At 41.6% G+C, this 16,095-nt stretch overlaps 1 protein-coding gene across 1 annotated transcript in view; it reads right to left on the bottom strand.

The window, feature by feature from the left end:
• Nucleotides 1-4,293: 4,293 nt before the first annotated feature.
• slc16a2 (solute carrier family 16 member 2) overlaps nt 4,294-16,095 on the bottom strand; it is a 64,222-nt gene continuing 52,420 nt past the window's right edge. Inside the window, exons 4-7 of the mRNA XM_079838729.1 lie at nt 11,608-11,751; nt 10,540-10,768; nt 6,911-7,150; nt 4,294-5,064 (exon numbers count right to left, since the gene is read on the bottom strand). Coding sequence (XP_079694855.1) covers nt 6,930-7,150; nt 10,540-10,768; nt 11,608-11,751 — 594 coding nt within the window. The 3' untranslated portion in view covers nt 4,294-5,064; nt 6,911-6,929. The remainder of the gene's footprint in view (nt 5,065-6,910; nt 7,151-10,539; nt 10,769-11,607; nt 11,752-16,095) is intronic.

Genomic DNA, 16,095 nt, shown 5'->3' on the forward strand with positions numbered 1-16,095 from the left:
AACAGACTTCTGAGGTATGCACGATTTCTTCTTTTTTCAATGAAGACATCAATCAATCAGTTTATCTAAACAAGCATCTTTAGTCACCACATAACATGATCACACAGTACTAAAATCTGAAGAGGTGTCTTGTGGTCTGGTTAAACCTGCAGGATTGAGGCAGTTTGGTTAAGATCGTGACCATATTGTTTGCTATTTAAACAGGGCATCTAATGAGTTCTGTGGAAAATGTACCCGAAACAAGGTTAATTAGCTCATAGGGACAGATCTCCAAGATAACACGGACAGAAACCGGTGGTTAAAGGGCTTCTGGGAAATAAATGGATGAAAGTACAGCATACATGCAAAAGAAGAGAAACAGCATCTCTGTTCCAAATACTAGTGAGCTGCCTATGTAACCTTCTAAGACAGCATCCTAACCATCATACAACACAAAAGACTGATGTGAAATTATATAAATAGGTAAATGGCACTCAATTCACAATTTATTTTTATAGTTTGATGTTAGCATGTTGCTAAAGCCCAATGTACATTTCAGCCCAATTTTTGTGTGCGCGCACAACAGCGCATGCGCATGGAGAATGTTGAGGCAGAAGAGTCCACTAGGTGGCAATACGCAGTTGTGATGTATTGTGCAGAAGTCGAAGAAGAGAAACAAAACAATAAACTGTTCCAAGAACAGCAAACAAAGCAGCATATCATCCTCCATTTTGTTTTGGTTCTTGTTCTAAAACTTTGCATGCAATGGCGGACCTGCTACTTTTCTTCTTCGATCCTTCCAAGCGAATGTCCTATAAATGACACGACTCAATGCTGCCCTTTGACCTCTTGTAGAGTATATACAAGTAATTGTATGGGCATGTGTCAAAGTCGCTCATCCGTGCTCAAGTATACTTGGGCCTGTCCGGATCCCCACACTTGCAGCCTTTGCACTTGACCACTTGCTTACTTACATGGCGTATCAATTAAGCCAAAGTGTTTTAGACTTGTGTTTACTCATTGGGACGCACTTAATCAGTGCGTGATCGTGATTCTCCATCTGCAAACAAATTTCCGTGGGAAATTCAAGCATGTGATTACGTCACGTCACGTCTGTACACATAAAGGAAGAGTTCGGCCAGTAGTATCGCATGTTAGGATGCTGCAGGAGGCGGATCATTTATAACCTTTTCTCACAGCAGCTGGAATAATTAAATATTCAAATAAAATATCATTTCGATGGCGGATTGTAATCCAGAAAGATCCAAAAGACAATCATCAGTGACAACTGGAGATTCACCCGCAGTCAAAAGCAAAAGATCAGACTGTACTGAAATTGATATCTACAGGTAATGCTAATACACACTAAATTCACGTAGTCACGCAATGCTGTTGTTGTTAACATTAACAATCTGAGAACAAAGTATAACAATAATTTGATGTGATGTGAGCTAAGCGATCGTTAGATTTAATCACCGTTGGTAGCGTAATTTATTACTGCTTTTTTTAGTCAGAACAAAAGTGGCAGACACTTGTTCAGATGACATTATGCGGTGAAACGTATTATTTTGGTCGTACTCCAAGACGTAGACTCTGTGACTCTGAAGTACAGTATCCACACCGGTGCGGTGAATGAATGACAGCCACACACACTCCTCAAAACATTAGATTCATCCCAGCTGAGGAGCCGCCGATGCACAACCCACGCAAAGATGATAATTCAGCAAATAACTGTAACTGCAGGTTTCAAACAGAGATGGCGACAAAGAAGCAAAACTTACAGACTGCAGCTTTAATTTAACTTACACTGGAAAGTTTTCCTAGAAATGGCTTGAAATCGGGTCACATCAATTCCTGAACGTGATGAATGACAGGATACGCTTGGCCTCAAAGACTGCTCCGAAACGTTAACAGAGATAAGTCCTATCCCAAATGGCACATTTCATGTGCACTTGTGGTCTTGTGGACTAGCAATGGCCGCCGTAGGGTGTCCCATTTGTCATTTTAGGTTTCAGAAGTTGCTCACAAGCGCCCCTTTTGCTGGTGATATGCACCCTCGATGTGCACTTTTGTTGAGACAGTCAAAGCACCATTACGTCATGAAAGTGTGGAAACGCAAGGGCTTAGGGATTCAATTGGGACAGGGCCAGTAATGTCTACCGACAGTCAAAGCAACATTACATCAAGAAAGTGTAGAGGGGTTAGGGTTGCATGTGGGACAGGGCCATAGTGTAGGGTGGCCATTTCCATAACACCAAAAAGGAGGACACTTTGCGGCATTTAGGGAGGCAAGAATAATTGCATAGTACTCTGATGTACTCCCAACTAAAATACAATTTTGTCCATCATATCGATGGTATCATGATACAGTGATTCTGAAATAGCCTACTCATTGCCAGACAATTTGATCTACGATATATCTTGATGTAGACCTATGTGTGACAGAAGAGGTAAAACATTTTTTGTTTGAAGTATTTGAATTTATTCAAGACATTGTGATGTCTGTTTCAAAAACTGACCACTGAGATGAACCTGTCTTGCAAAGTGCACAGTGCCTGAAAAAAAATAACATTTCTGGACGTCTGGAAATAAAAGAAATACATAAATAAACAAATAATCTGGCACAGTGCCAGAAAACATAACATTTCTGGACTTCTGGAAATGACAGAAATACATAAATAAATCATGAATGCGAAAAATAAATAACTTCACATTTCAGTTCTCATCAAAGAAGTTAACCCTCTGCAGCAGCTCAGGCAGCTCTTTGTTAAGAACTGAAATATGTATTTATTTATTTTTCGCATTCATTACTTGTTTATTTATGTATTTCTGTTATTTCCAGAAGTCCAGAAATTGTATGTTTTCTGGCACTGTGCCAAATTATTTGTTTATTTATGTATTTCTTTTATATAGTATGACTGGTGATGCTTGACTGCATGATAGACTTTACAAAGCTCTGCAGCGGAGATTTTGTCATCCTGAGGTGATGTTGCTTTTCGAAAAATTGACCTAAGGGAAGACGTACCTGCGGCTCGCCGTTACTTTTATGTTTTTCCGTGCTGGCATGTTGGTCAATGGCGGCTTTCCCTTAACTACTTATTTTAGGCTGATTCAGTGCAACTCCAAAAAGGAGGACAAAGGAGTGTCCGGCTTGAGGCTGTGCCGGACGCCGGACAGGGGGCTTAAAATCCGTACTGTCCGACCAAAATCCGGACGTATGGCTACCCTACCATAGTGTGGATTTAGCACACGCTATCAAGTAGCCAAGAGCACAAGTGTGGGTAATTGAACACGGCCCTCTGAAAACTGTGCGGACACGAGGCGAGACGGAGCAGAACACGGAAAATTAAGTATACCCGGCCAGCAATGCGATGCACACACACAAATGTAGAATAAAACAATCTATTTCTCTTGGATAAATCGTTTCATCTCACTAGTTTTTGGAACAGAGATTGAGGAAAACCTAATGACTGCTCTCACCAAACACGTCAGACATGTTAATGTTATCAACCAAAACAAAGACACAATCAAAAGGAAAAAAACACATAATAATTCACTAATACTCATAAACATGGCCCACTTTGTATAATACTCCAATATTGTTTTGCTTAGAGCAATCTGTTCTTTCCATTCTTAAACAGAATCACAGATGTGACATTTTGTATAGTGTCGTCAATCAGTTCAGATCACGATTTGATTGTCTGCATAAGAATCTCAAAGTCCGTTCAACTCAAATGCCAGATTTTTTCCAATATAACAAACGAGACACAATACATATAACCAAAATATATATTCTTAAAAAAATACAATAAATGGGAGTCAAATGTGGAAAAAAGACACATACTTAGATTTTAAAAACAGTTCTAGCAAATGTCCTTAAGTGGATCTCACAAAAAAAAGTCTAAATATGCCTGGGTCATATTTTACCCTAAAAATAAAAAATATATTTTGCATAAACGGTGCTCTGAAAAAGGAAATTGGTGTAGGACTTACTTTGAAACAATTTTCACTCTAAATTTCAAAGTAAAGACAAGTAACATTGAAATAAACATTACATTTTTAAGTAGAAAGACTAAAAAAAAGAACGCACTCCAATAATCTTAGTTTAATTGACAACTCTTTTGTCTGATATTTGTTGTACTGATTTATGCATCCGAATTTGATGGCTTTGATTACTGTTTTGTGATGATGGAAAAATGATTGTTTTCGCATTACATGAATTTGGTGGAAAATGTGCTTAATTTTCATGAAAATTGTCACAAAGCAAAAAAAAAATATTTATGCAAAATATAATTTTTAATTATTTTCTTTATTGATTCCCAGCTCTACGGATCCTTTAGTTTTCATCATGGCACAGTTTGTGAATTCCTAAGTGCATAGCTGATCGCTGAACTAAATTTAGCAGATATTATTAAGGACAGAGGATTAGTTAAAAAAAAAAAACTCATAAAAATGATTCCTCGTTTAATGTGCATTTCTACATAATTCATAAGCGATACACTAACAGCTGCGGTACGTTATGCTAAAAAAATCACGGCTGAGGTTATCAATGTCGATAGAAGAAAGTGCACGAAGAAAGACGGATTTTATTCATAAAAGTCTTACGCTATGGAGGATTTTTTAAAAATCGTATTATGAAAACATCTAAAGCATACAAATCTGATTTGCATAATCTAAAAAATAAATGGAAATAAAGATCTATAAAGCTCTTTTTCTCTGTTAAACACGTCAAATTAATGAAGGTTTTGTTTCCTTTTTAAAGGTCCTAATTTAACCGACGGCTCCCGCACTACCTGAGTTCTCCGTTCAGTTTCTCTGTGAGAAACACGAGCAGGTGATTTCGGCACAAATCCGCATGCGGAAGTCGTTCAGTCACTCGGGAGCAGGTGGAAACGGCAGCGCGGGCCACTGGAGGAGAGATTGGGCTCCAGATGGACGATCACATCTCCTCTCCAGCACAGAAGAAGAGCGAGGGGAAAAGCTTTGAGACCTCGAGTTTGATTAGAGCCAAGCAAAGAGGAAATACACCATCTCGGACACACACTCACGTAAACACACCACAAGCAGTGCTGGTGAGATGAATCCCTGAAGAAAGAGAGGAACAACAGACGTCACACACACAGCTGGGGTGCCAGTTTTTCATGTCACACATCAAATATTAAGCTTGAGCAACCCTTCATCTACATCAGCTGACAGAAATGTCCGCAGTCAGGGTCCAAAATTTACTTTTTGGCGAGAGAAAAGAGAAAATCACAAGGCATAAACATTTCTAAGCATGCATGAAAAGTGTATTTTGCAACAAAAAAAAGTATAAAGGCATTGAAAATCAGCCTTTCAAAAAAAAAAAAAATCTGCAATCATTTTTGAACAATTTAAAACAAAGTAATGTTATGACGCGAAATTAGTTGTTTTTTATACTGTAAAAAAATCTCTTTTTACAGTTTTAAAAAATGTAATAAATGAGATGATGTTAAAATACCAACCTACTGAAATACTAAAATAATTTTTCACCTTTATAATACACTGACAACCACCAAAAATACACGTGGTAAAGAGTTACATGATGAATCGAAGGCCATACACATTGCAGTTAAATTTGGTTGTCATTTCAACTTAGTTTTTTAGTGTTTAATCCTGTTCTGTACACACATAGCAATATTAAAAATAAATAAAAAACGCATAATAGGCAATATAATTCGTTACATTTATAAATCGCTTTTCTGGGTACTCAAAGCGCTTTACATGGAAGGGGGGGAATCTCCTCAACCACCACTAATGTGCAGCATCCACCGGTATGATGTGACCGCAGCCATATTGCGCCAGAACACCCACCACACACCAGCTGATTGGTGGAGAGGAGACAATAATAAAGCCAACCAGTATGGGGATGATTAGGAGGCCATGATTTGGCCAGGATGCCGGGGTTACACCCCTACTCTTTTTCCAAAGGACACCCTGGGATTTTGAATGACCACAGAGAGTCAGGACCTTGGTTTAACGTCTCATCTGAAGGACGGTGCTGTTACAGTATAGTGTCTCCATCACTATACTGGGGTAGGAACATTCAGCAACCTCCCCCAGTTTCTCTTGAAGCCAATACGGAAGTGACTTAAACTGCAATTCATCACCCACTAGTGACAGGCTCCAGAAGGGAAAAGAATCTCATTGAGCTCCATGTTAAAATGCCCAACTTTTTGCCCTTCATGACAACTGTGAGGGGGGTGAATTTTTTTACATCATTTGTTTACATTATATAAAGCCTTAAAGTTCTGCATAATTAAGGGTGTGGCCACTTGAGTGACAGGTGGATTGCCGTTTGTCTGCTGTCTGTTAGTCATCACGTCAGCTCCGCCCACGTCCTGCCTCTTTGCCCATTTTCTGTTATTAAGGCCGACTTTACCCTTCAAAACTGCTCTTTAGAAACCTATGGGTGACGTCACAGACACTACGTCCATATTTTGTTTACAGTCAATGGGTAGGACCCACACAGACCACAGGGTAAGCGCCCCATGCTGGCCTCACTAACACCTCCTCCAGCAGGAGCCTAATTTTCCCAGGAGGTCTCCCATCCAGCTAATGACCAGGCTCAGCCCTGCTTAGCTTCAGTGAGAAACCAGTCTTGGGCTACAGGGTGATACGGCTGCTATGTAAAGCACATAACGAAAAATAACATGAAAACCAAAAATCTAAAAATAAAACCTGATTAAAAAAACAACTGCCGGCAATTTATGTTTTTACTGCTGTAAATTATAATTTGATTTGTTCTTTTTTACTTCCAAAAGTTACTCTTATATTACATGAAATATCCCGTTACATTTATTACAGTTTTTCACCGTATGGAATATAAGAAAGCTTATCCTTGACCAATTAACAGGTTTTTTCCGTCTTTTACTATTCATATTCCGATGATTTTGTACAGTGTAGCTCCTACCTTTGTGTGTCTGTGGGCTTCATATGTGTGTCTCCATGTCGGTGTATCCTGGCAGCATGTCTCCGTTAGAGCAGTTCTTCAACATCTTGTCCATGCTGGGGTCGGTGGCCTCTTTCCGCCGTCTCTGCATGCGCTGGTGCACCAGAGGCACAAAAAACATCACGATACCCCCCACTATTGGAGGAACACCAGCAAGATAAAACGCCACATGGTAGTTTCCAAAATGGTCGCGAAGAAGGCCTGAGAAAGAAGATGAGATGTAGAAAAAGGACAAATGAGAGATGAAACGCCAATAACAACACATTATAATTCTGTAATTTGATATATTTCCAAGTAAAACTGAATGTACAATGAGGAAAACGCAGACGTTGAAGGTCTAGTTCAGGCTGAAGAGCATCTCATGTGACCCAATGAGAATAGATTTGAAAAAGAAAAGTTGTTACTTACTATTATAGTTGCAAGCTTTAAATAACTATGTATATTTAGTCACTTCAGAGGTTAAGTAAACATGTAAATATATATTTTTTTTTGCTCCACCTCTGGATATATGTGTGTCTGTGTGTGTGTAAACAAGTATATATATATATATATATATATATATATATATATATATATATATATATATATATATATATATATATATATATATATATATATATATATATATATATATATATATATATATATATATATATATATATATATATATATATATATATATATATATATATATCCAGTGGAGAATATATATTTATATTTTTTTTAAATATTTAATATTTTCATCCTATTTCAACATAATATTATATATAATATTAAATGTAAAAAAAAAAACATTAAATAAATATATAATTAAAAAGTGTTTTTGTGAAATGTGTGCACTGAAGCTTTCTTTTGTACATCACATGATTTATATTTTATATATTTCTTGCACATCCTCATCATACCACATACAAGTCAATTGTTTTTTTTTTGTAAAAAAAAAAAAAATTCTACGAAATTGTATTTTTTGTTTTTAAAAAAAATAACAATTTCTTTTAGAACAACATGCATTGACCATTCACAATAACACACGGATTAAAGTAAATGGGGTCAATTTTGATTTCATGTTGACTTTAAATAAAAAGACTTTGCTTGGAATGGAACTAATACGATAAAATTCAATTGAGACTCCTCGCTATGACTGCCGCAAATGCTCTCTCCTCCTCCAGGAATTTCAATGAGGCTTGCAGTCTGGAACGAATCTCAAGCAAAACAACTACACAAGCTATTTAGACTTTGGTAAGATGCTTCCCAGTCTCCGATACAAAAGATATAAGATCACTTGAAACTTAAATAAACATTTAGAATTCAGATCCGGTTCCAAGTATGTGAAATAACAGAATGTGACAGCCAATCCAAACCTAGTTGTAATGCGCCTGCTGTGAAGTTAACGCTTTGAAAAGAGATCCTATAAATGATGCTTCAAGTTCTCAGCGTTCCTGAAACCGACCCGGAGTTCTAATAGAGCACCTCAGTATTTTACAAATGAACCTTGAGACCTGCAAATATAAGGTCCATTTATTGGAGTACGAGTAGATGTTCTGGTGGGTCTAATTCTTCAAAATTAATGCTTGGATTTGGTGATTGAGGCTGCAGAACTGGAAACATATGGAGACCGTCGCTGAACAAGAGCATTTATGTCAACAGTCCAAACTAAATGTGCTCACACAGGGAGACCTTGGAATTTACCCTCCAAAATAAATCTCATTCCTGTCCACCGGACCCATAAACTGGAAAAACACTTAGTCTGCTGTATGTGTGCGAGTCTTATCTGGGAAACGCAGCCAAGATCAGCATGCTGGCTGATTAAATCACATTTAACATTTACATACAACTTTTATGTGAAGATTTTATTGTGTCTATAGATGGAAATTATGCTCCGTGGAAGAGAGGAATTCACTAGCTGCACAAATACATCAGACCATTGAGCAAAAAATAAATAAATATCATTCAAAGTTTGGGGTCAGTAAGAGTTCTTAAAGGGGTGGTTGATTGCCCCTTTTTACAAGATGTAAAATAAGTCTCTGGTGTCCCCGGAGTGTGTGTGTGTGTGTGTGTGTGTGTGTGTGTGTGTGTGTGTGTGTGTGTGTGTGTGTGTGTGTGTGTGTGTGTGTGTGTGTGTGTGTGTGTGTGTGTGTGTGTGTGTGTGTGTGTGTGTGTGTGTGTGTGTGTGTGTGTGTGTGTGTGTGTGTAGTTTTAGCTCAAAATACCCCACCAATCATTTTTCATAGCATGTTAAAATTGAGGGTGAGCAAAAACGTGCTGTTCTTGTGTGTCCCTTTAAATGCAAATGAGCTGCTGCTCATGGGGCGGAGCTTCAAGAGCTTGTGTTAGCAGCTCTGATTACCTCATGCAGACAGGCAATGAAACTGTTCAGCCTTTTATGTTCAAACCAGAGTCGGAAAATGATGGAGAGACTCAAAAAGAAGTGAGAACATGTAGAATGAGACAGGACGTTTCTGAACGGTTAGTTGATAAATCTATGTAGCTGATGTGGAGTTAACTATCTTCAAGTTATTGATTAGCATATTCTGTCATGATGTTAGGCTTGTTCAACTTCATACAGACCGATCGGCGGCTGACTTGAAGCAGTGCATGCCGGTTCGAAATTTTGTCCGACTTGAGACAGCGCTGACGCCACGTGACAGTGACGAATGGCATCAATATACCGCGAAATTGATTCGAGAGCAGTCGGCTAATACAGCCGGCGAAGTTTTTCTAGTGCGGCTGCACGAGGCTGCACAGACTCTGATGCAGCACAGCTGTTCCACAATTGGCCGGATTCACCGCATGACAGCGATCACATGTGTTTCGTGTTCATTCTAAAACCTTCAGTTCCAATAATGCTCACAAATCTGTTTTTTATAACAGTAAAACCTTTCATTGATAGTGTAGGCTTATATGTTGAACTTTATTATTGTACAAACACATGCTGTATTAAGCAGTTCATAAAGTATTACATGACAATAATGTCTGAAACATCTGTGTATTAACAAATATTGCATTTATTTCACTTCAGCTGTGATAAAGTATGCAAACACAGCGCGAGCGTCACTGCGGGAAGCAGAAAGTGTCCGACTTCACGTCTCCGTTTGCAGCTCCTCCCCGCCTCCATGCGGCTACTCTTGCCGATCGGTTGCATACAGCCACAGCCGATGTCGAACACACCTAATCTCTTTGTTGTGTGTTCCCGGGTTGGGTTTATGTAAATTTTAGGGTTTGTGATGTCACTAACCCGGGAGGAAGCTTGTGTAGTCCCTACCAGCCGTTTGTTGTAGTCCTTAAAAAGCAATTTCTTTAAAAGAAAATATCTCCCTTTACTTTGAACTTTGAGCGTCGTAACTTTGCAGATGTCGTTTATGCTCAAACAGCAACATCACACACTAACTAAATTTAAATAAGTCAAATCATAATCAACCACCCCTTTAATGTTTCTGATAGAAGTCACAGAGAAAGTTGCAAGTTGGAACTTGTTTATTGCCAAAGGCAATTATTTACTCACCCTCATATTATATCACATATTTTACTGCAAAGCATTAGTAGGACCTCTAAGTGATCAAGTCATTTGGTTAACAAACATGGATACTCACCTGCGATTGGCGGTCCCGCTGTCATTGGTATGGCCATGAGGCCGAGGAGGTAGCCGATGGCTTGAGACGCCTGCATTGGCCCGACCAACTCAAAGGCGATAGGGGCCATGATAGTGATGAAACAGCCGTCACAGAAACCCATCAATGCGAAAACCACCACCAGACCTTCGAACGTGGCACACTGAGGTATCATCATGGACATCAGACCCAGTAATATGAACGAAGCCACCTACACACACATAAACACACAGAATAATGTAAGGACATGAACTAATGCTGCGCTCCCTCTGAAGTTTGATATCACAGACTTACGACAATGAAGGCATTCCATTGGCTGATGCCCGCTAAATTACTTACAAAAAAAACTAGTGCTGGTACCAGGCTCAGAATTAAAGTGGAAAAATACCATAGAAAAGGGCTGAGATATATATAGATTTTATTTATATATATATATATATATATATATATATATATATATATATATATATATATATATATATATATATATATATATATATATATATATATATATATACACCACTCAGGCATAACATTATGACCACCTTCCTAATATTGTGTTAGTCCCCCTTTTGCTGCCAAAACAGCCCTGACCCATCGAGGCATGGACATGCTGTGGTATCTGGCACCAAGATGTTAGCAGCAGATCCTTTAAGCCCTGTAAGTTGTGAGGTGGGGCATCCATGGATCGGAATTGTTTGTTCAACACATCCCACAGATGCTCGATTGGATTGAGATCTGGGGAATTTGGAGGCCAAGTCAACACCTCAAACTTGTTGTTGTTCTCCTCAAACCATTCCTGAACCATTTTTGCTTTGTGGCAGGGCGCATTATCCTGCTGAAAGAGGCCACAGCCATCAGGGAATACCATTTCCATGAAAGGGTGTACATGGTCTGCAACAATGCTTAGATAGGTGGTACGTGTCAAAGTAACATCCACATGGATGGCAGGACCCAAGGTGTCCCAGCAGAACATTGCTCAAAGCATCACACTGCTATGGAATTAATTAATAATCACAAACATAAACAGTTCCTGTTGGGCTTCCGTACCTGCAAGTAAATTTTATTTACTCCTGGTATGAGGTCTCCAATCTTCCCAAACAGCAGTCGACCGACCCCAGACGATGCTCCGATACACACCAGCAGCACCCATTCCCTCTGAGTGTCTGCAAACTGCTCCTTCACAAAGTTCATCTGTCACGAAACAAGAAAAAATCAGATGATTAACATTGCACATGCAAAGCTATCTATCTATCTATCTATCTATCTATCTATCTATCTATCTATCTATCTATCTATCTATCTATCTATCTATCTATCTATCTATCTATCTATCTATCTATCTATCTATCTATCTATCTATCTATCTATCTATCTATCTATCTATCTATCTATCTATCTATCTATCTAATAAAAATATGAAGCAGCACAACTGTTTTCAACATTGATAATAATCAGAAATGTTTCTTGAGCAGAAAATCAGCATATCAGAATGATTACTTCTGAAGAAACTAATTTGTACTGAATTATACAGAACTTCAGGGTGTACCACAGACAACAGGGAACAAATGGAAATAAGTATAAAGTATTAAACTCAATAATGTGACCGATGACTGGAGTAATGATACTGAAAATTAAGCTTTGCATCATAGGAATAAATTACATTTTGAAACATTAAAATAGTAAACAGTTATTTTAAAATGTGTGTAATTCCCGTGACTTAATAACCATCGCTGATCTGAACCGGTGGCTTTGTACGGCCATCGTCAGCCGCATGTCTTCATCAAAGCCCTCTTTCTTCAGCCTTATCAATGATGGCATTAATGCCGCTCTGTGGTGGGAACACAGGAAAGCCAGCTATAAGTTGAATATTTCCGGTCATAGACGCCCTTGTTTCTACGAAGGGAAGGGGGAGGTCATGGGATTAAAAATAAAAAATCCTTTAGAAGCATTTCCTGACCCTAGAGATCACAGGCCTGAGGATTGGACGTCTTTTGAAAACGGCTTGAATGAGAAAACCTTAGGGGCACATCAAAAGCCATGAGATTTCACATTTAGGTTTAATGTGAAGGAAGGGCTTTCCTATTTCACCACTGAGCAGTGAGAGTCAAACACATACACACACACTCGTACAACAAAAGCCGGGACAAAGTGTTTACTTCTGGTCCGAAGCCTGAAAAAACACAACTGTAGGTGGAAGAGTGAGACTGAGGCGAGGGGGGAAAGGTCTCTCTCATTAACTTTATACACACACAAGAGCTCAGAAACACACACATGTTGGCTAACTCACACCTAACCAAATAAACACTTGCTTCAAACACATACCAACATTTTGACATATATAAACACAACACAATTGCAACAAATGCTCACATAAACACACACACACTTCCAGTTTCCTTACATCTATCTAAAGCCTGCATTATATATCACTACCGTTCTACCGTTTTAATGCTTTTGAAAGAAGTGTCATATGCTCACCAAGCAGAAATAGTTTTTGATCAAAAATACAGTAAAATCAGTAATATTGTGAAATAATTTTACCATTTGAAACAGCTGTTCCCTTTCAGTCGGTCACGTTCGACCGACGAATTGGGGATCGTTTTCAGAGACCAATCACATTGGCATGCGGTTCACGCATTCCACTCTCCTCCCGCAGCGCGGGTATAAACAAGGAAGTGGAACTGCGTCTTTGCTTTCTGCTTCGGAGCCGAACAATTGCTGTGGAATATTTTTGGTTCGGTTACGGTTCTGCCGCTGGCTCTCCGGAGCAGTTTCCTCCCTCCCTGGGCCCCAAGAGAGTGAGGTACATCTGTGGTCCCATTGGTCCTGCTTGTTTGGTCTCTGGGGGGCTGGCTAGCGCTCCCCAGGCCGTCTCGCTGGCTCATCCGTACCATCAGACTCGGCCATGCGATTCAGTTCGCCCGGCGCCCTCCCAAATACAAGGGCATCCACTTCACCTCAGTGCGAAGCAGCGATGCTCATGTCTTGCAGGCAGAGATTGTTGTCCTACTGGCGAAGGACGCAGTCGAGCCGGTTCCTCCAGCAGATATGAGGTCGGGGTTCTATAGCCCCTACTTCATTGTACACAAGAAAGGCGGTGGGTTACGGCCAATATTGGACCTGCGTGTCCTGAATCGGGCCCTGCACAAACTACAGTTCAAGATGTTAACGCAGAAACTAATTTTCGAATGCATCCGTCCCCAAGATTGGTTTGCAGCGATCGACCTGAAGGACTTAAGTCCTCCCATTCAGGCTGTCCCTGTTGCCTCGCGTTTTCACGAAAGTCGCGGATGCAGCCATTGTTCCGCTCAGAGAACACAGCGTTCGCATTCTCAACTATCTCGACGACTGGCTCATACTGGCTCAGTCTCGGGATCAGTTCACAGGGACATGGTGCTCAGTCACCTCAGCCAGTTGGGACTTCAGATCAACCGAGAGAAGATCAAACTCGGTCCCACGCAGAGGATCTCTTATCTCGGTGTGGAGCTGGATTCGGTCACCCGGACTGCGTGGCTCACAGAGGAGCCTAGTTACTCCGGTTTCCAGTTACTCCGTACTGTCGCCAAACTTTCAGCCCGTGGTCGGACACTTCGTTTCTATGGGTGGGAGTGCCCTTAGAACAAGTGTCCAGGCATGCTGTGGTCTTCACGGATGCCTCATCCACCGGCTGGGGGGCCACGTACAACGGGCATGTAGTTTCAGGTCTGTGGACGGGGCCTCAACTGCATTGGCATATCAATTGCCTCGAGGTTGCTAGCAGTACGTTTTACGCTGGGCTGCACGTACTACATGGCAAGCACGTACTGGTCCGTATGGACAGCATTGCGACCATTGCGTACATCAACCGACAGGGTGGTCTATGCTCCCGCCACATGTTGCAACTCGCCCGCCATCTCCTCCTTTGGAGTCAGAAGCATCTGAGGTCGCTTCGGGCCATTCACATCCCTGGTGCGCTCAATCAGACAGCCGACAAGCTCTCACTGGACAGTGGCGATTCCATCCCCAGGTGGTCCAGCTGATATGGGACCTCTTCGGAGCCCCACAGGTAGACCTGTTTGCCTCTCCGGACTCAACCCATTGCCGGTTGTACTATTCCCTGACCGGGGGAACCCTCTGAATGGATGCACTGGTGCACAGCTAGCCCGGGACCTACAAAAGAATGCGTTTCCCCCAGTGAGCCTTCTTGTACAGACTTGCAAAGTCAGGGAGGACTAGGAGCAGGATTTGTCAGTTGCACCCTACTGGCCCAACCGGACCTGGTTACCCGAACTCACACTCTTCGCGACATCCCCTTCCTGGCCCATTCCTTTGACATTCCATTCCCACTTACTTTCTCAGAGACGGGGCACTCTATGGCACCTGTGTCCAGACCTCTGGAAACTCCATGTCTGGTCCCTGGACGGGACGCAGAGGTTCTATGTGGCCTGCCACAGGTTGTGGTAGACACCATCACTTCTGCTAGAGCTCCATCTATGAGGCGCCTCTATGCGTTGAAGTGAACCTGTTCGTTGAATGGTGCTCTTCCCTCCAGGAAGACCCCCGAAGGTGTTCAGTTAGAGTCATGCTTTCTTTCCTGCAAGATGGGCTGGAGCGTAGGCTGTCTCCCTCCACTCAAGTGTACCCTCTTGGGACTTAGCTCTGGTGCTCAGGGCACTTCATAGTCCTCCCCTTTGAGCCTTTGCAGTCCATAGAGTTAAAAGTCTTGTCCATGAAGACAGTGCTCTTGACTGCATTGGCCTCTATCAAGAGGGTAGGGGACCTGCACACACTTTCGGTCAGCGAATCGTGCCTAGAATTTGGGCCGTAACTCTCACGTCATCCTGAGACCCCGGCCTGGATATGTGCCCAAGGTTCCCACCACTCCCTTCAGGGACCAGGTGGTGAACCTGCAAGCGCTGCCTTCGGAGGAGGCAGACCCAGCCCTAGCATTGCTCTGTCCCGTCTGCGCTCTCTTCGCATACGTGGACCGAACTCAAAGCTTTAGGACCTCAGAGCAGCTCTTCGTCTGTTACGGAGGCCAGCAGAAGGGAAAGGCTGTCTCCAAGCAGAGGTTAGCCTACTGGATAGTGGATGCTATCGTCTTGGTGTACACGCACTGGGCATTGGGCATTGGCTCAAGGCACCTCGCTGACAGATATATGTAGAGCTGCAGGCTGGGCGACACCTAACATGTTCGCTAGATTCTATTGCCTCCGCATAGAGCCTGTCTCCAGTTGTGTTCCCCAGAAATAGCGAACCCTGTCGAGCCCCTTGGTCACCCTCGGCAGTCAGACGTTGCGGGCGTCTGATGCCAGGCTTACACCCGTATGCATGTGGAACGTGTGTGCGTAGGCTGGGCCATATGTAGCGGTTCCTACAGCAACACCAGATGTGTATTCCTCCACGGTAAGAGCTACCCTACTCAGCTAGCCCTGTGTCTTTCCCTTGACAGAGCCCGCTCTGTCGTCTCTGGAGGTGTTCTTTCCCCCTGGAACCAGGTTGGAACCACCCCTGAGACTGCCATATGTTGCACTACCCTGCTAGGTAAGTCCTTAT

The sequence above is a fragment of the Gobio gobio genome (genome assembly GCF_949357685.1).
Source record: "Gobio gobio genome assembly, chromosome: 16".
Taxonomy (NCBI): Eukaryota; Metazoa; Chordata; class Actinopteri; order Cypriniformes; family Gobionidae; genus Gobio; species Gobio gobio.